Here is a 21,050-nt window from a genome sequence, read left to right as displayed (position 1 = left end):
GTCGTCACCTTCTCTTGCCCCCAATCCCTCCCAGCATCAGAGTCTTTTCCAGTGAGTCAACTCTTCACATGAGGTGACAAAAGTACTGGAGTTTCAGCTTTAGCATCGTTCCTTCCAAAGAAATCCCAAGGCTGATCTCCTTCAGAATGGACTGGTTGGATCAAGGCACCAGCAAATCTGGTGTCTGATGAGAACCTGTTTCCTCTAGATAAGCAGTCCTCAACTTTTTGGCACCAGGGACCAGTTTCAAGGAAGACAATTTTTTTCCATGGATCTGGGCTCAGGGGAAGGGGCAAGGATGGTTTGGGGATGATACTCATAATAAGGAGCATGCAACCTAGGTCCCTCTTCTGAGAATCGAATGCCACCACTGATCTGAGAGGAGGCCGTAATGCTAGCAATGGGGAGTGGCTGTAAACACAGATGAAGCTTTGCTTGCTCACTTGCTGCTCACTTCCTGCCATACAGCCTGGTTCCTAACAGGCCTGGCACTTGTCCACAGACCAGGGCTTGGGGACCCCTGCTCTATAGGGCTTCTGTTTGTATCCTCATGGGGTGGAACATAGAATAAAGGGAAAGCAAGCTCTCTGTGTCTTTTTATAAGGGTACGAATCCCTTATTAGTACCCTTATAATACTAAGGTATTCAAGAGGGCTCCATCTCATGAATTACCTCCTGCAATTAATTAATCACCTTCCAAAGGCCCGACCTCCTAAAGCCATCATGCTGGGGGTTAGGATTTCAACATATGAATTTGAGGAGGGGACATGACCATTCAGTACATAGCTTTGTTCTTCTCCAGTTATGGGTAGACTATGAACTCAATAAGGGAACTGACTTTCTGATTGTCCAGCCAACACCCAGTGAGCGCCTGACACATACAGGGAACTTGAACTTCCTATGAGTCTGTAGCTTTAGACTGGTCTTCTTGGACTGAAGAGAATCTTCATCTGAGAGCAGCCTATTAGATTCTGTTGACTCCCCCAGAGCCTTCCATGGTTGTCTGCTCACCTTCTACTGTGCTGTAAAAGAAATGCTCACCTTATAGGATAACTGTGTGGAGCAAGTCTCCAGAGCATTTATCTCGAATTGTTCTCTATCATGAGAGGGTATTTAAAAAAAAACCAGAGAATTGACCAGTCACATGTGGCCACAAATTTCTTAAGCAGTGTATTCACCATCAGTGACTTTGCAAACTTAGGGCCTTTTGCAGGCCTCCATCACAGACCTATTTCAAATACAGACAAGGAGAATGGTCTCCCAGTGTTTAACAGTGACCCTGTTAAGGGCTGAATTTGTGTCCTTTGTCCCAGGGTACTCCCCCCCCCGCCCCCCCCCCCCCCGCCAACCCCTTCTGCTATTCTTAGGTTGGTGTCTTAATCCTCCATTAACTCAGAATGTGACTGTATTTGGAAATAGTGTCTTTAAAGAGGTGATTCAGATAAAGTGAGGTCCTACAGGTGGTTCCTAATCCATTATGACTGGTTTCCTTATAAGGAGAGATAATCTAAGGGAAGAGTTTTCAGAAGAAACCAACACTGCTGGTAGCTTGACTTTGGATGTCCAGCCTGCAGAACTGTGCGAAAATTCATTTCTGTAGTTGAAGCCGCCTGTTCTGTGGTACTTTGTTACGCCCCACCCCAGTGGATATATGGAGACCCTTTTTTTAGCTGAAGCCTGGCAGGTTGGAGTAAGAGCCTTCTTTGGGGCAAAGTGTCTGCTTCAACCTTGTTTTCTTCAGGAAGAAACCAGGGGAAGCTACTATCCCCCTGCCGCTCCCCCTCACCTCACACCCACCTCCCCACTCAGTCCCACAGCCTTGGGAATGAGATTGTCTCCTAGCTCCCTTGTCAGAGGCCGGTCATGGGGAGGTGGGGCTCACATCAGACGTGCTGTAACTGAGTCAGACCATTTGTCTCAGTCACCAGCCACCTCTTCCATCTGTCACAATGGTGAGAAACCTCAGAAAGACTTAATTTTCACCTTATTTCCACAGACTGCACCATCCCCTTGGTCACTTTCCCTAGACTTCACACTTTATGCATCATTCTCTTCTCCCCATCCCCTACTATTTTTTTTTAACCTCCTTTAATCTAATGTTATGCATAAAAGAACCAAGCATTCATCTTTGTTTCACTGTAGTGGTGAGAACATCCTTTCTTTTTATTAGTTTTTCAAAGTTGAAGGTAAGGACAACACTAACAGTAAGACTAATGATAAAAATTAAAAAGACTTACATAGATTTGAATTTCTATAATGTGGGCCCTAGGGTTTTTTTTTTTTTCCCCCCACTAAAGGCTGGTTTCTGACAGTTGGAGATAAGGGAGATGAGCTCATCTTTTTCATTTCAGGGAGGTGATTTTTAGAAAGAGCTGTAAGGGAATTTTGAAGGTGGGGAGCCCACTAGTCTCAAGATATTTAGCAGAACTTGTCATCTTGGTTCCTTTTCCCCAGGGGTGGGGGGACACAAGGGAAACTAAGCTTTATTTGTTTATTAATATGAAAGTTATATGCTTGAAGAAAACCATTGTGAGCCTGGTGTCTTCCCTGCATGATCCTAAGCCAAAGGCAGGGTACGAATGATGAGACAGGAAAAATATGGCTAGGAGGCTGAGAGGGATGTGATGAAAATGGCTAAAGAACAGCAGCAACAAAAAATCAAATAAAGTTTCTTCAGGGTCCAAGCACCTGGATATTTCCTCTGGTGATACACACGTCAGTTGTTCAAATATGGGGGTGGGGTGAGGTATGGGGTGCAGGACCACTCCAGGAATCACAGTAGTAATACCTTTTCCTGTGATATTATGCGAAGGGTAGGATGACCAATAGGTGGAATATATTGTTCAAATTAGTACACTTGTGAGCCTGAAAAGGGGGCATTTTAATCAGTAAGCATAAACCAAGACCATCCCACGCAGACTAGGATGTAAAGCAACTTGACTAGGGGTCACTTCCTAGGCCAATTCTTTGTTTACTCATGCAGATGAAAATCATAGCTAATGTTACTTAGCACAGTGCCTGGCATTTGAGTAAACAAAGTGTAAACCATCTTACTTTCTCCTCCGTCAACTCTACGGAGAGATAGATGTAAGCACTTAAAAATTACAGGGAGGTACTTTCCTGATAGACCAGTAGTTAGGACTCTGCACTTCTCCTGCAGGAGGCATGAGTTCCATTCCTGGTTGAGGAATTAAGATCCCTCATGCTGAGTGGCCAAAAAAGAAATAAATAAAATAATTACAAGGAATGCCTATCATAGCATTCCTGGAGAAGAGGGAATCACAGTAATACAGGAAATTGGGACTTAAAGAAGTCTAGGAACTTCTTACTGAGAGGAAATTTTCCTCCAGGACACACAATGGGCCATTAGAACTCATATTGCTTCCAGGCCAAACCCTCCCTCTTTTATTTATCTAAACTTTAGAAGGCAATGACACCCCACTCCAGGACTCTTGCCTGGAAAACCCCATGGCCAGAGGAGCCTGGAAGGCTGAAGTCCCATGGGGTCACTGAGGGTCGGACACAACTGGGTGACTTCACTTTCACTTTTCACTTTCATCCATTGGAGAAGGCAATGGCAACCCATTCCAGTACTCTTGCCTGGAAAATCCCATGGACGGAGGAGCCTGGTAGGCTGCAGTCCATGGGGTCGCTGAGTCGGACACGACTGAGAGACTTCACTTTCACTTTACTTTATCCCTCTTCCTAAACTCTGCTCACATTATGTGACCTATAGGAAGCTTTTCATGACCATAGCACTTCATGCTTATTGCCCTAGATTTTGAAAGCTGATTAGAAATTAGCATCATTCTACCACTTGTCAATTTTATCGCCCAAGGAACAGGTAAGAATTTTCCTTTATTGCGTGTCTAACATCAGTTCCTCAAGCACAAGTCTTTAAACGTATCTGTAAGTAGATATATGTTATACTAATGTATTTTGGGCTTCCCAGGTAACTCAGTGGGAAAGAATCTTCTAGCCAATGCAAGGAGACATAGTTCCATCCCTGGGTCAAGAAGATCCCCTGGAGTAGGAAACGGCCATCCACTCCAGTATTCTTCCCTGGGAAATCCCATGGATAGAGGAGCCTGGAGTGCTATAGCCCATGGGGTCGCAGAGTCGGACATGACTGAGCTCACACATGCATGCAGATATATACATTTAGGCATCACATATAGTTATACACACCGAAAACCTGGGTAGTTTCTGGTGTTGAAACTAAATGAATTTGTTCCATTTCTATGTTGCTAATGGAAGATGCAGCCCTTACATCCTAGCTGTCGTCTACGCTTTAACCCCCATAGTAGAGTTTGTGCCACTCATGCTGCACATAACAAAATGCAGTTTTCGTTTTAGTCAAGTTTTTCGCTTTAGGATGTCTCTTTGTTAGAACTGGACTCACACATGGATATGGACCTAGCTGAACTCATTTTATGAAAAGACCTAGTGTCACTGCAAGTTATTTTATAACATCTATTTGTAAGTTTAAAAAGCAACTGAATTGCAAAGAAGCAAGGTCTACCTAAAATGACCAAAACTCAGTTTCAAGCATAAAGTTGAATTTCCCAAGTTAACCTAACCTTGATTTTGTGGCAGTTTGACCAATAAATACTTGGTTCAATTCTTGACCAAAAAATACTGAACCAAAACATAAATATTCTCATGAAATTTAGTGAATTATTTAGATATTATCAAATAAGTAAGATACCAACAGAATTTTCCAAAGATTTATTGAAGCAGAAACAAGTTGGTCAGATACTTGATGGAAAAAAGCAGTTTTAATGGTATTCAAAAATACTTTTTAAAAAGTATTCTAGCACAAGGCGTCTTCAGTAAACTAGATTATGTTGTAAACTTTTTTCTAAATCTTTTATGGGTGTCGGTTCAAGAACTAGGGCTTATTCCTATTCCAAATCTATCTTGCGCTCCTGAAAAAACTGCAGAAAGGCACTTGAAAGCTGTTTCTTTAAGATATGGATTTTTTTTTTTTTCCTTCTTGCTGGTAGTATTTTGCTGCACGAAGTATGTGCTGTTTTTATTCCAGATCATCGTGATGCTGGGAAGTTTCGTTGATAACCTGTTAAGAAAAATAGAACTCAAATCAAATACAATAGTAGGTACTAATGAAGACAGGATCCCATAAAGCCTGTCAAAGAAAATTCTAGGATATGGATATAATTTATTGTGAAAATTGGAAGATTACATTGGTTCTATATGAAAAGGCTCACAGAGTGGGGAGAGAGACATATGTAAGATGCTCTTCACCTATAGGTAAAATATGTATCCAATAGGATGCTATGACTTAAAAATACTGTGTGTGTGAAGAATGCCGTAATAATTGTCAGCAGCAAAATTTACAATTAATACTAAAATGTATAAGTACATTTGATGTGCAAGGGAAGATTACTTGAAGATTACAATACATTTTGACCTTGTCTTTCCTGGCACAGAGAGGTCTAGGAAACTACTTAGTCATGTGCTATGCCTTTGTATCACACCATGACAGGGTCTAGGAGTGTCCAGGGAAGGCCCTATGTGCAGGATCAAAACATTCCTAATGTTGACATAGTCAATATGAATTCATGACATAGTCTCATGAATCCCATTTAGGAAGTAACTTAAGGAAACAGTACTCCTGTTTCAAATTAAGCACCAAAGTAAATCACTAATTTTGGACAAAGGCAGACTATTACCTCACTTTCGCATCTAGGAGCCAAAGAATTAGTTGGATGTGGGTACTGGCTGGAAGAAGTACTATTCTCCTTTTAGGAGACATGATTGAAACTGAAACCTCCCAAATTAGCTAGCTGTATCTGACACAGATTTATGGATTTAAAGGCTTATCAATGCTTGCCTAAGATTATTTCTTTTTGATTTAATGATACCAACCTGTCCATCTCTGGTTTCCACCGTCTTAATCAGAAGTGTCCTTTTTGAGTGGGTGTCAACCAGAGGGAGTGAATCCAAATTGGTTTCTGAATAAAGAAAATAGGTCCAAAATGAGTAAAAATGAAATTTTTAAAAAGAAACAATTTTGTCCAAAAATAATGTTTTTGTTCATCATTGTTTAAGGCACTATTCCCAAAATAATTCTAAAAGATTACCACCTGTTTTCAAGCCCAGGGGCTAATGTTACTGAGACATCAGGATGGGATGGACTGTTTTAGCATTTACTCCATGTGGAAGAAGAAAAATGGAGTTTCAATTTAACTGGAAATACAGAATATAAAACAGTATTTGTTTGAAAATTATGGCTCTCCTAGAGAATTTTCTCTTTATGGTATTTTTCAATTTTAAAAATGAGTGTTTTATAAGCAGAATGGCTACAAGCTGCTAAAATGTTTCATAGGGAACTCCCTGGCAGTCCAGTGGTTAGGACTCCATGCTTCCACTGCAGGAGGCCCAAGTTCAATCCCTGGTCAGGGAACTAAGATCCTACATGCCACAGAGATCAGTCAAATAAATAAATGAATAAAAATTTTCATAAAGGATAGTCAAATGCTTACCCCTCAGGTTCAGGGAAGAAAAGTTTGGAAGAGGCAGAGAAATCCTATAAAAAGAAAAACAGTCACATTTTTCATAAACAACGAGAAACAAATTTATACAGTTATTGTCATCAATTAAGAAAATTTATGCTTATAATTCACTGGTGACGGATTCGCTTTAGAAGAATTAACCCATGATTGGTCCCATTAGTATATTTAAATATTTTACTCCAAGCGTTTCCTACAGGGACTGGAAGTACTGTAGCATGACTACTGGTTTTCACAGAATCAACTGCAGGTTCAGACCCCAGTGCGGGTGATTAACTAACTAGGACAAGGAACTCAGTCTCTGAACTGAAGATTTCTCATCTGTAAAAAGTGGTCAGGAGCTACCTTGAAGAACGGTTCTGAATATGAAATAAATGGTGCGTGGAAAACGAGGGGCACAATACCCAGCCCAGGGCAGCTAGGAATTCACTCCCAGGAGCCCTGTTCCCTACCTGCTCTCCTCTCCTTCCAGCAGCTTCCTGTAGGTGGCGATCTCGATGTCGAGCGCCATCTTGACATTCAGCAGGTCTTGGTATTCGCGCAGGTGACGAGCCATCTCTTCCTTCATGTTCTGAATCTCATCCTGCAGGCGGCCAATAGTGTCTTGGTAGTTAGCAGCTTCCACAGAGAAGTTCTCTTCCATTTCATGCATCTGGCGTTCCAGAGACTCGTTCTGCAGGAAAGATGAGAAGGGTGGCTGGTATTATTTCCCAGAAACAAACAAAAACAGCTATTCCCCCAACCTCAGCGGTAAAGAATCCGCTTGCCAATGCAAGAGACTCAGGTTCGATCCCTGGGTTGGGAAGATCCTTTGGCAAAGGAAATGGCAACCCACTCCAGTGTTCTTGCTTGGGAAAGGCCAAACGGGGTCACCAAGAGTTGAAAACAACTGACTGACTAAACAACAACAACCCCAACCATTTCCAAACTATCTGCAATCATTTCCCCTCTTAGCAAATGGGAAAAACTCCAACTTTTGGTGGAAAATAATGTACCAGGTTCCTTCCTAGTGGAAAAATAATATAGGTAAATTAAAACCTTGGGATCTCCAAGTTCTTTTTGAATGAGTCTGAACAAATCATTTTCTTGGGATTAGAATGCCAATTTTTCTCCCTTTGAACAAAGTTTATTCCAAGAGCACCCTCAGATTGGCCACCTGAATGGCTACAAGCTGGTGATCTGCCTTCTGTTCAGGAAGGACGATACTCACAGTCCCTTTGAGCGCATCCACCTCGCAGGTGAGAGACTGCACCTGCCGGCGGTACTCGTTCGACTCCTGCTTGGCCTGGCGCAGGGCGTCGTTGTTGCGGTTAGCAGCTTCAGAGAGGTCAGCAAACTGTCAAGGAGCAAGCAGAAACCCTGGTCAGCCACGAGCCTCATCCACAAATCCTCCAAGATTCTATATGGCCTGGACAAATGAGAAGGCTTAAAGATGGTGAACAAACAAATAAGTAAATAAGGCATGATGCCAACCAAATTTTACACTTGAAGTTCCAAACTCAACATCTTCCAGGATACGTTTAAATTTGTTTTGATAACCAGAGAAAATGAGGTGGAAGGCGGATGTTGAGATTTTCAAGCAGAAATTCACTCTGCTGCCCTCATTTGCAGAGGGTGGAGGTCAAGAGCATGGTTTGGGGGTTACCTGGAAGTAGGGTGACAGATGGCAGTGGGGAACGATGGGGAAAGGTGGGAAGTACAGCAAGAAATAAAACTTGAGCAAGAAAAGCCAGCTAAACTAGGGAGCTAAAAGGTACTTAGGAACCACAGACAAGTACAGCAAACAGAATGGTTTCCATTTGTTCTGGCCACACTAGCTTGTTTGTACCTTGGACTTGTACCATTCCTCAGCCTCCTGAAGGTTCTTGGCGGCCACGCTCTCATACTGCTGACGGACATCACGCAGGGCAGCTGTGAGGTCAGGCTTGGAAACATCCATATCGATTTGGACGTGCTGTTCTTGAATTTGGGCCTGAAGCTCCTGGATTTCCTGAGGAAAGAAAGAAAGAAGGTCAGCTGTGCCAAGTACGGGAGCAGCTTCACCCACAATCATTCATAGACAGTGACTCTTCTGACCTCATCGTGCAGTTTCTTCAAAAAGGCAATCTCTTCTTGCAGGGATTCCACTTTACGCTCCAGGTCAAGACGTGCCAAAGAGGCATTGTCAACATCCTGTTTTGAAAAGAGAAAAAAAAAAGAAAAAACAGGACATGGAATAAGATGCTATAAAGTCTGTGGTTTATCTTATTTATTCATTTTAAATGAACCCGACAAACTTAGCCTCTTTACTAGCAAAAGGGCATTGACAAATCTTATAACCTTTAAATAAGTTTGTAAATCACCCAGGGCTCCAATATACTGTTTTCTGCTCTTCATTAACAAACTTGAATTGTGATCCATTGAGTTGTACTCAAGGTGACCAATAAATATTTTAAAATAAATAACTGTATGCCAGCATGTCAGGCTGCAATCAATCATTATTGAATCCATAGTATCAGTGAAGTTTTCATTACTTTTTTAAATCTAGAAAATCAGTGTCACAGGATTTTAAAATTTTTTGAGGCAGGGGTAACATTATGGAATAATACTGATAGAATAACAAGAACTGATCAGATTTCATACCTCCATGTGTACATGAGAACACACAGAACAGAAATTTGTGCTCCTGAAGTTTCAGCACATAATACCTAAGCTCTCTTTTTGTCTCCTCAAATCTTCTGAAATTTTTTCTCAGGATCCCAAGTAAGTCACCTGATATTCAAGTTACAAGCCTAGATCTTTACTCCAATTCAGGATGTACACTGGCAAATATGTAGTTCAGCCAAATAAAGAAAAAGAAGTGTAACCCTGAACTGTATTTGCTTTGCTTTCTCTGGTAGATTTTTCTCCTGAAAGTCACCCATCTCATTCTACAAGGGTGTGTCCACATCTTTTTCACTTAGTACTAAGTCAGTTCAGTTCCTTAGCATGTTTCAGAATGACTAATCAACATGCACACACTATATGTAAAATTTTTACTGCTCTGGTCTCCTCCTATGTTTTCACCATGTGTAGACTGGTGGAAAGATTTTATTGCCCCTCAGGGAATGTCTTGAGGATTTTTATACCTCTTATCTTGTAAGCCAACTTCCCCTTGTGTCTCAGCTGGTAAAGAGTCTGCCTGCAATGCGGGAGACCTGGGTTCGATCCCTGGGTTAGGAAGATCCCCTGGAGATGGGAAAGCTACCCACTCCAGTATTCTGGCCTGGAGAATTCCATGGACTGTATAGTCCATGGGGTCGCAAAGAGTCAGACACGACTGAGCGATTTTCACTTCACATATCTTGTAAGCAGTTATATTTGGAGTCCAGGTTAGTCTTAAAATGTAGACCTGTTTCTATCACCTTCATGGAAAAGTAAATGAGACAGGGGTGATAATAAAATGATCAGTCTTGGGAAAAAAGAAATCATTTTTGCTTGTTGTTAATCACTGCAAAAGATAATATACTATTCTCAATTTTCAAAAGTTCTATGTGTTATTCTACTTCTTTGAAGAGAATATGAGTGGTTTTATCTAATCCCTAAATAGGAAGAACAATTTATACCAATATTATTTTATATGAAGTTACTACCGGGGAAGAAAACATTACAGACATGATGATCAGAAATGCTCAATGACTGAAATAAACCACAGATTTCTGTGTTTAACTTGATAAATACATTTCTGCTTCAAAAAGTATTCTAGACTATTTGCTTGAGGGAGCTTTTAGAGCCAGTCCTAGTGAGTGTTCAGGAGAATAAAACTGCTGGCAACTAGTCTTCTTTGGGATCCAACTTTAAGTTAAAAATCCTTAAAGGCCATCTATCTTTGGAGCAAGAAAACCATTTTTCTTAAAATCCTATCCTTCATTTTTAGGTTTATTCTTTATGGAGAAAATGCTAAAGAATACAAGGATTCAAAAAAGGAAGGCCTTTCCAAATGTGAGGTAGGACTGCAGCTTTAAGAACTTTTCACATCACATACTTCGAGTCTGGGCCAGATATTAGATAACGGGGGGTGTTAGCAAATACTTGTGTCCAATTAGAACAGTGCTTGCATCATTACATATTCAATAAGAATGTAGCCTGTTGCAAAGCGTCTCAGGAACACAAAGACTCCTATTCTTTCTGACCAGAGCCACCACACTTGCCAGAATGTCTGTATCTACATTCCATAGTGAAGCCCGTAGAAACCATTAATACCTTTCAGCCAAGGGGACAGATGGCTCCTTTTCATCCTTATTAGATCACAAATTAGTTGTGCATAGCGATACTTCTGTCTAACCTTGGGGCCACAATAGAACTTGCCGGCAAGAAAATAAAATTTCTGGCTGAAGTTCAGTTACACTAAGTTTCCTATCCTCCCATCCATTTCACATCTAAAACTACAGGGCAGAATTGTGCTTTTTGTGGCCTTGTAAAAGGTAGTCAACTTTGGCAAAACCGCAACCTAAATCAAACTGTAACTCTTCAAAATCAAAATATCAACGTGTTGCAAACACGATACGGAAAAAAAAAATGATTTCTTGGGAAAAGAATCTTGAAACAAATTTAAAAATGTTAAAGACCATGTCCCACGGAACGGTTTAATCATTCAAGGGCTTTTATCCAGAACTGCGGTCTCTCTGCCACTAGGGGGCTTGGCGCGCCGACGTGAAGTTTTGTATGATTCAGACTTGGGTTAAGAAACTTTTAGAATTGCCCGTGGGTTGGGCGGGAGGGTGGCGTCCGGTGGCTTCGAGTAGGAATGGAATCTACCAACCTGTCTGAAAGACTGCAGAGTGCTCTCGGCTTCCTCTCTCTGAAGCATCTCCTCCTGCAACCTGAAACAGTTTCAGATTAACCACAGGGGAACCGGGAAACCGCCAGGGGCGGGGCGACCACACCCAAACACCCAGTCGTGGCGCAGAGACCCAAGGGTTGCTGCGCCACCTCCGCGCTCAACTAGCGACCGCGGCTTAGACCTGCTGTCCTAGGCAAGTTTTAGCGGGACCTTGGCCTCTGCGTGGAAAAGCAATCACTGTCGCCACCCCGACCTGCGAGACGCCCGCCACCACCTCACCGCGGAGACTCTACAATCCCTTTGTCTCGCTCTCTCCACGGCCCGTTGGCTGGCAGCCCGCCAGAGGGGGCCAGGAAACTTTCTCAAAGTTTGGGGAAATCGCGTTCATCCTTTTCTAGGGCCTTAGTAGCAGCAGCAGCAGAGTACACAGTGGTAGTTTTTAAAAGTCTGCAACTTGAAACGTGCGTTCTTGGGCAATGAGTCGGGATAGAGGGAAAATGCTAACTTGGAAGATCCTGGTTCAGGGCGGGGCCCGCACCGCTTAAGCCACAACCCTGCTCCCCCGCTGTCCCCCACCCCCTCCCCCGGCAGCCGCCGCCCGGGCCACATCCTCAAGGGCGTGGCAGCTCCGGTATCCACTTCATCCCTCCCTCAGCCGCCCCGCGTGGGCGCCGCCTTACTTCTCCCGGAGCCTCATGATGTCTTCGGCCAGGTTGTCGCGCTCCACCTCGACGCGGGCCTTGTCGTTGGTGAGCTGGTCCACCTGCCGGCGCAGCTCTCGCATCTCCTCCTCGTAGAGGTCCCCCAGGCGCGACTTGCCCTGTCCCTTGAGCTGCTCGAGCTCAGCCAGCAGGATCTTGTTCTGCTGCTCCAGGAAGCGCACCTTGTCGATGTAGTTGGCGAAGCGGTCATTGAGCTCCTGCAGCTCCACCTTCTCGTTGGTGCGGGTGTTCTTGAACTCGGTGTTGATGGCGTCGGCCAACGAGAAGTCCACCGAGTCCTGCAGCAGCCGCACGCCGGGCACGCCGCTCCGCAGGCGCACAGCCGAGGAGCGCGTGGCGTACACGCCACCCGGGGACGAGGTGTAGAGGGTGCGGCTGGTGGAGGGGCGCAGCGCGCTGCCCAGGCTGTAGGTGCGGGTGGACGTGGTCACGTAGCTCCGGGTGGAGCTCGGCCGGCTCGCGGTGCCTGGGCCGCCGAACATCCTGCGGTAGGAGGACGAGGACACGGACCTGGTGGACATGGCTGCAGAGGGTGGCGGTAGACTGGGCGACTGCGGTAGCACGGACTGGCTCCGGGAGAAGAGGCGAGCGCGAGGGCGCGGTGGGTGTGGGCAGAGGGAGCGCTGCTGCGTCTCTGGCGCGGGGACCCCGGAGCGAGAGTGGCAGAGGACCGGACCCCGCGCGGGGCGCAGTTTTTATAACCGCGTTAGGTAAGAGGGTTCCCTCCCACTGCCATCCCGGCGACGGAGAGCGCCAGCCAATGGGGAAGGCTGGGCGGGGGGTTGGGGCGGGGGCGCCCCGGAGCCGTCCTCCTCCCCCATCTTCCCCTACGGGGACTGAGCACAGTCCCGTTACTTCTTAGCTGGGCTGGGACTTTCAGGGGCTTTCCTGATGGTGGCCCGAGCTCTGCTCACCTCTGGGTGCTGATAAAGGAGGGGTCGCGCAGTGGTGCAGGGGGAACCCGCCAGGACTGGACCAGAGGGGTCCCGGGCTCCGCGCCAGAGAGATGTAGGAGGAGGCGCGCGGGTGGGCGGGGCGCGCCGCAGCTGGGTTGCGCTTTACTGGGAGAGAGTGGATGCGGAGCCCCGCGGGCCAAGGAGCAGGAGGAGGGGGAGTGCAGGATCCCGCAGAACTGGAGGCGTGGAGAAAGAAACAAAGAGGGCCTGAGATTAGAGCGCGAGGTGGGGGCGCGCGCAGCTCTGGACGCAGGGCTTGGGCCCCGCGCAGGAGTGTGTGCACAGCCTGCTTCTAAAAAGAATCCGATGCGGACCCCGTCTCTCTTAGTTCTCTTGTCTTGGGAATTCCTGTTCAGGGACCTAACGGACTGGGTCCCCTTTGGACGGTGCGCGCTTCGAGGCGGCGGCCGAGGAAAGCCCGAGGGAGAAGGGTGGGGTCGCTGAGTCACTGGCACTGAGTCACTGCACCCGGCTGTCCCGCCGAGGGCTCCTAGCGGTACAGGGAAACCGTTAGACGAGATTGACTCCAGCCTCCCCGGGCCTGCGCGCACTGTTTGTCGAAGTTTAACACAACTTCGAGCTGGGCCTCAGCTTTCTCGTGGGCAGTTCGCCTGCGTGAAGACTAGCGCGCGCCTGAGTTCTTAAGAAGTCGACAAAGCCAGATTTTGCTCCGATATGCAGGCTTCTCTGTAGTAAGAAACTTCTGCACACATTCTATAAGCGCCGAACGCGGGTCTGGGGCATCACAAATGCACTCCGGGGAGGTTCTTGCCAAGTTCCCCCTCACTCTTCTCTCTGGTCCCCTCTCGGCTCTCCCCCTCCCGCCATAAAACCACACCCGGCTTTTAACAGGATCTGGAAGTTTGGGGTGAAGGAGGAAGCTCTGCGTCCGCAGCTGCACAATCAAATTGATCTCTGGTTTTTCTGCTGTTGCGGAAGTCATTCAAGGTATAAACCTGCACTAATTATAAGAATGAATTAGGTGATACTTTAAATGTTTAATTTGGTGAATGAAAGGCAGTTAGTTGATTAAATGATTAGTTAGAAAGGCAGCTAGTCAGCCTCAGATGATAGAATGTTTGCGGGGACTGGATTTATGTGTTCATTTTTTGTTTAGTGATGATGCATCCTGCAGGATTCTGGTGTCTTGTCGGGGAAAAGTCACTGGTCCGTTGGTCGATTTTCCAGAATTCCTGCAGTTGGACTTAAAGTGAGAGAAACAAAATTGAATACGGGGTAAAATGTTTTGGTAGGGTGCCAAGGGAGTGTTCAGACTCTTAACACCAAAACCTTTTTAGATAAATCCCTCAACTAGGTTTTTGTTGTAATGTTAGTAACAGGAAGAACAGAATGGTTACCCCCAAAGAGAGACAAAGAAAATCCATAACAGTCTTTTAGTGATACCTACAGCAATTTAAAATTCAGAGGTTTTTTGTTTGTTTATATTTACAAGACTGAAGGAGTATTGAAAGGATTAACCCCCAAACCACTGTTAAAATAAAAGCCTCTTGATTCTGTAGTGAATGGAGAGGGGGGTAGGATAGGAAGAGGTAAATCCTTTTCTCTGATTTTTGTTTGTTTGTTTTGAAAGGGGAGTACTGAAGGTTACCTAGCATTTAAGAAAAATAGTTTAGAACCAAATGAAGGGTTTATTTCTGTACAAGCCTCTTTTAGGCAATATTTTGTTTACCACATTTCAGTTCTGGCAAATGGAGCCGACAAGGTTGAGCAGCAGCTCCCCTGTTGAGGACATCCTTAACTCTCTCCTTCTCTGGAAGGCTGCGGGTCCCTCTTGAGCATTCCTGGGGCATGGCGCTCTGACAGACCAGCTCAGGCTCCGTGTTACCCTCTTGCTCTCTGAGAGCCCTTTATTCAAGCCACTGCTCAACAAATGTCACCATTGTGAGTTTGCATGGAACCTTAGGATGAGAAAAAAGCCATCTCCCTCTAGGGGAAGGGAGGGTGAATCTTACTCCCACCTAAAATGCTGATCCCAGGGCAATGCGCTGGTGCTGTCAGAGGACGCTTGCTGTCTGACTCACTATGGAAAATGAGGGCAAGGCCCTGGTGCGGTGTGGCAGGGTGCCCTGTTGGTGACCACAGCAAATTCCTCAGGCCTATGGTGGCTTCCTCTGGGGTGGCCTCTGGCCCTCCTCATCATCTCAGGGGCATCCCTTCTCCTTTCTAACCTGTTGCATATCTGTGTTCTCAGGATTGTGATATGTTCACTTGCTGTCTTGAGTAAACTGGGTGACTTAAGCAACAAACATTTATTGCTTCCGACTCTGGAAGCAGAAAGTCCAAGATCAAGGTGCCAGCCAATTTGGTGTGTGATGAGAGTCTGCTTGCTGGTTTGCAGATGACCTTCTTGTTTTGTCCTCCCTTGGCAAAAAGAGTGCAGGTTGTGGTCTCTTTCTTTCTTATAAAGGATACTAATCCCACCTTAGGGGCCCCACCCTTGTGACCTCATCTAAACCTAATTACCTTCCTAAGGCCCCACCTCCAAATATCCACACACTGGAGATTAGGACTACAATATATAAATTGTAGGAGCCACAAACACTCAATTCATAGTACTTGCCATACAGCACTTGTACACACACACACACACACAGATACAGGATCCAATATGTCCTTCTCATTAGAAATTGCCGTAGCTTGGGGTAGATTGAGACTACCCTATGAGACTTTGGAAAAATTTTATTTCATTCTGAGATAAATTATATACCACCCAGGATAGTGCCTCAACCAAGGGAGGATGGTCATCCATGAAAGGAATCTGTCTTTCTGAACTAATATCCTTGAACATGGTAACTCATCCTGCTCTATCTGCACCCCTGTTTTCTTAGCACCTTTTGGAAGTAAACAGTACACAGACATCACTTTCTCTGTTTTCATATTTATTTTTTGATTGCTGTGAAAATCTATCTCCAGAGTATTTTTGAATGCTGGACTCTGAAGCATCTTCAAACACTGCGTGCTGCAAGTTGTCTATAAATAAGGATACAGTGACCAGTTTGTATGCCAGGCATAAACATGACCAAATCTAAAGTACTCAACAGTGATTTTGGAATTTGCAAGCTGTGGTGATGTCAGATGAATTGGGCAATTTGAACTGACAGACCAGCCAGCCATGTGGAGAGGAGCTTAGTGGCCTGTGGAGGCTTTAGGAGAGCTGGGTGGCAGGAGGTTGTGCCAAGAGACCAGCTTCTAGCTGGATCACCTGGACGGAATGTCAGCAATGAGAAGGTGTCTAATATGACAGGATGAAAACCATGGCAAAATCTAGAGTGTGTGGTATTAAAGATAATAATAATACTCAATAATGTTAGTGCTGTAGTTTTTGTGTCTGTGGGATGACAGGAAACTTGAATTCATTTAATTTAACTGAATGCTCTTCTAGCATACTGCAGGATATAGTAGATGGTCCATTTTAAAGACTAGGCAACTAAAAAGCAAGCCAAAAATCTGCCCATGGTGATATAACTAGCAGTGGAGGCAGGAAAGGGGCACGCATTTTCTTTTAATTTTTATTGGAGTATAGTCACTTTAAATGTTGTGATAGTTTCCACTGTACAGCAAAGTGAATCAGCAATTGTTGTTCAGTCACTCAGTTGTATCCGAATCTTTGCCACCCCATAGAGTGTAGCACAGCCAGGCTCCTCTGTCCTCCATTATCTCCCAGAGTTTGCTCAAATTCAAGTCCATTGAGTCAGTGATGCTATCTAACCATCTCATGCTCTGGCGACCCCTTCTCCTTTTGCCGCCAATCTCTCTAAGCATCAGAGTCTTTTCCAGTGAGTCAGCTCCTTGCATCAAGTGACCAAAGTACTGGAGCTTCACCTTCAGCAACAGTCCATCCAATGAATATTAAGTGCAGATTTCCTTTAGGATTGACTGATTTGATCTCCTTGCCATACAAGGGACCTTCAAAAGTTTTCTCCAGCACCACACTTTAAAAGCATCAATTCTTTGGTGCTCAGCCTTCTTTATGGTCCAGCTCTCACATCTGTACATGACTACTGGAAAAACCGTAGCTTTGACCATATGACCTTTGTATCAACTGTACATATACATATACCCCCTCTTTTTTGGAATTCCTTCCCATTTAGGTCATCACCAAATACTGAGTAGAGTTCCTGTGCTATACAGTAGGTTCCCATTAGTTATCTGTTTTATGTATAGTGTTGATAGTATGTGTGTGTCATTCCCAATTACCCATTCTTCCCACCTTCTTTACCCCCTTGGTAGCCATACATTTGTTCTCTACATCTGTGTATCTATTTCTGCTTTGTAAATAAGATCGCCTATACCAGTTTTAGGGAGCAGGCATTTGAATTGAGCTCTTTCTGACTCCAAGTGCACTTTTCTCATTGGCTTGATGACATTTTGCTTGCTATTAACTAATTTAACTCACAAACATTATTTAGAGGCATACTGTGTTTCAGGAGCTGTAGGTATAGGATAACTACCAGGTTATGTTGTGAAGAGCAGCTTCCTAAAGCAATTTGACAGATCCTTAGAATATCATGTTTTACGTTATTCAAATGATGAAACAGTGGTTCATAATACATAAGAAGGGAGTTTGGTTTTCACTTGGCTCTCGAGAGTGAAGTATTTTCACCTAGATTTCTTTCTTCTCTTCAAAGACATCATTTTCAAATTTAGACTTAACTCATCTCACACTCTAAACCTCATGAACCACTACAGCCTCTCCTTCGAACTTCTCTCTCTATTTAAGGCAACACAGCGAGCTAACAAGACTGGAAACTTTCATCCTCCTTCCCACTTCCTCACCCTTGGATGGCTCAGATCCCATGAGTGTCCTGTCCACTGCTTTCTGCACCCTCTCCTCTCTTTCGTCGCTGTGACTCATGTCCAAGCCATCATATATCTCATCCCTGCAATACAGCAATTGGCTTCCCTTTCTTCCAGGCTCTGCTTAATCACACCAACGTGTCTGACTTTGAACCAAAACCTCTTTTTCTTAATAACTGCATGCTTAAGACTCCCTAAAGCTGCAAAGTGAATGATTCATTCCCTTGTTAGAAGGTAAAGTCCGTGACAGTAGAGACTTTTCTCTCTTTTGTTCACTATCTTATCTCCAGTGCCTACAGAGAAGCCTGGCACATTTATTGAATGTATTAATTAATGCACGAATAGTTCCTAGAGGAAAGGAGGAAGGGGGAGAAAAGAGGAAGGAGGGAAGGGTGGGAAGGAGGGAGAAAGAAAAGAGAGAGACAGAAGGCTAATACTAGTGCTAGTCATTTTACACAGGACCTCCTCTCATCTTTACAGGGTATTATGATCCACAGCTTTCATTAACACTCAGAGCACATGTATTGAATGTTTGCCGTGTTCCAGGCATCCTACTAGACGGTGGAGAATGTGAGCAAGGCAGGTGCAGTCCACGTGCTCTTGGACGTAGAGCTGGATCCATGTGTGTCATGCAGAGAGACAATTCTTAAGGAACAAATCAAACAGTTACAGTTTGTAATAAACATAATGAAAGCAACATTCTTTTCTTCAGAGGAGGTTGAGGCTCATCGTTTGACAGTGGCCTTTGAAAGCCAGGCTAAGTATGCCCATTCATCCTTACCTCCCACTGCTCCCCACCAGACAGTAATTTCAATGAGACCCTAAGCTCCTCTCAGTTCCATGAATACAGCTCATTTCCCCCTACCCTCACATCTTTCTTTATATTCCATTCATCAGACATAGATACTTGTTTTTTGCACTGCCTGCAATGTTTCCTAGTGTATTCGGGTAAGTTAAGAAACTTTTCATGCCTCTGGGGAGCTCATAGCCTTGAGGAAAAGTCAGGAACCACATGAAAGAGCTCTATTGTGAATACATAGCAGAATGTGGTCAGTGAGTGCTCTGATGGAGGTAGGAATAAAATGCTGAAGGGTTTATATGGAGACAAGGTCACATCTATTTGGGTAAGATCAGAAAATGTATTCAGAAAAGGTGACGTTTGAGGAATGAGTGTGATTTCTACAGCTTATCACAGACAGAGGATGCTCAATGCTGATGAAAACTCATAAGCAAAAACTGTACACGTGTCCAGGTTCTGGGGACATGTAGGTAGTAGTAAGAATCCCGCTGTGGCTGATTATGGAGCAGTTGTAGGGGAGAAAGGGAATGGGAAGCTGATATGGAACCATGCATTGGAGGACTAAATGCCAAGGAAAGGAGTTTGTAATTAATGTGGTGGGTAGTGGGACACTGCAACTTTTGACGAGGAGAAAGACACGCTTGTGGCTGTGTTTTAAAAGGATTGTTCTGGCATATTGTGGAAGATGAAATGGGAAGACCAGTCTGAAAGCTGTTTGCAGTAGATTGTGTGACTGATAAAAGCCTGATCTTGGTGGGTACAGTCATGAAGAAGGAGGATGATTGTTAGACACTGAAGTTGGGAAGAGGGCAAGCAAGTCAAGGGCTCTGAGCTTTCTGGACTGATTAAAAGAATAGATGCTTTATAGATGGAAGATATTTTAGGTGGAAAATTACTCTTAGGTGAACGATAATTCACTCAGGTCCATTTACCTGGAAGTACTTCCTTTCTGCAGTCTACATAGAGCAAAACCTTATGAAAAAGGTGGGGTATAGGGACTTCCCTGGTGGCCCAGTGATTAAGACTCCACCTCCTAATGTAGTGGGTGTGGATTTGATCCCTGGTTGGGGAAACTGAGATCCCATGTGCTGCAGGATGTGGCCAAAATTTTTTTTAAAGTTCAAAAAAAAAAAAAAAAGAAGATGGGGTATGAATTGGGTCATGCAGTTTTACTCCTTACAATATTTCTAGTCTGTTCACATAAATCAGTACTGATTCCCTTAGATTGTTCCTTATATAAGTTGAGTGTGTTGGCCTGCTTTCCACCCGTTGGTACAAAATTGTGAGCTTCTTCAGTTTCCTCTAACATAGTTTTAAAAAGTTCAAAGACTTGGAATGCCTTCCATCACTTTTATGCCTCCAAAAAAGTTCCACAGAAAAAGAAGCTTGAAGACGAACTTCTAGAACTTTCTTTGAAACTTTTTTTGGGGGGAGGCAGATGATCATTTCCCTTAAAACTATATAACTACAAAAATATTATGGAATTTGAGCTTCCTATGGATTAAACATGCTTTTCTCATATCACAAATTATGAAAAATTGTTCTGAAACAGTACTGTAATGTATTCATCTGTTATCTCTAGACCTTTAAGAGATTATACATATTATGTTTACATATGTTTTATACATGTATATGTAATTTTGATTTCCTCAAAGTCTAGGGCACCATCTCTAACTAAAGAAAGAGAAGGTGGTGAGGATGTAGGAGGGACAGAGGATGTTCACTGCCACACAGAGGAAAACACGTGCAGGAAAATAATTCAGATTGATGTTGGACAAAGACATGAACCTAGGTTGTCAGTATTGGTTCACGTGGTCCAAAAAGCAAGACAAAAGCAGCCCAGATATAAAAACCCAGACCTTATTGGAAAGAGAGCTAAATGATAGCATCAGAGTTTAGTTATGGGCTAAGTGAGACCTTAAGAGAGCAAGCAGGTTTTGCCCTGTGTCCTATGATGTTGCTCATTTTCATCAGAGAGAAGGAAGTCCTGCCAGTGTTAGAAAATCTGCCAAGTTGCTTTGGCATCATGAGAGTTTACTCAGCTTATTTGGAGGAGGTCATCAAGTTCCCAGGGGTAGACTTTTTTCAGAAGAAATTTTGGTAATGGGTCTAATTATAGTAACTTTGTTTAATAGCATACTTTTCTTTGAAAGAATTGAAGAGTAAAAATAATTTTGAGTTCACCTTTATGATAACCTATGAAGTTGGGAAAGAGATCCTGACTATCTTATAGCCATAGTCTGTTTGTGTATTTGGGAAGGATTAAAGAACCCCTTCCCACCTATCTCAAAACTGACTAATAAATTGACCAGTCTTTCCAAAAATCTGGAGAAGCTTTAGCACTGCCTTGTCACATTCATTTAGCCAGCAAAGTGATTTTTTTCAGAATCTTGATTATTTAACTTTGACTATGTTTGATAA

The 21,050-nt window shown here is 44.0% G+C and overlaps 1 protein-coding gene across 1 annotated transcript; it reads right to left on the bottom strand.

The window, feature by feature from the left end:
• Positions 1 to 4,726: 4,726 nt before the first annotated feature.
• VIM (vimentin) lies at positions 4,727 to 12,719 on the bottom strand. The gene is made up of 9 exons (XM_068986707.1): positions 12,015 to 12,719; positions 11,314 to 11,374; positions 8,610 to 8,705; positions 8,362 to 8,523; positions 7,744 to 7,869; positions 6,986 to 7,206; positions 6,507 to 6,550; positions 5,890 to 5,975; positions 4,727 to 5,077 (listed from the first exon to the last, which is right to left on the bottom strand). Exons 1-9 carry the CDS (start codon positions 12,575 to 12,577, stop codon positions 5,036 to 5,038), a joined length of 1,401 nt encoding a protein of 466 aa, XP_068842808.1. The 5' UTR covers positions 12,578 to 12,719; the 3' UTR covers positions 4,727 to 5,035.
• Positions 12,720 to 21,050: the final 8,331 nt, after the last annotated feature.

This window comes from Capricornis sumatraensis, chromosome 15 (assembly GCF_032405125.1).
Source record: "Capricornis sumatraensis isolate serow.1 chromosome 15, serow.2, whole genome shotgun sequence".
NCBI classification, from domain to species: Eukaryota; Metazoa; Chordata; class Mammalia; order Artiodactyla; family Bovidae; genus Capricornis; species Capricornis sumatraensis.
This window is presented reverse-complemented; position numbering and strand designations above follow the sequence as displayed.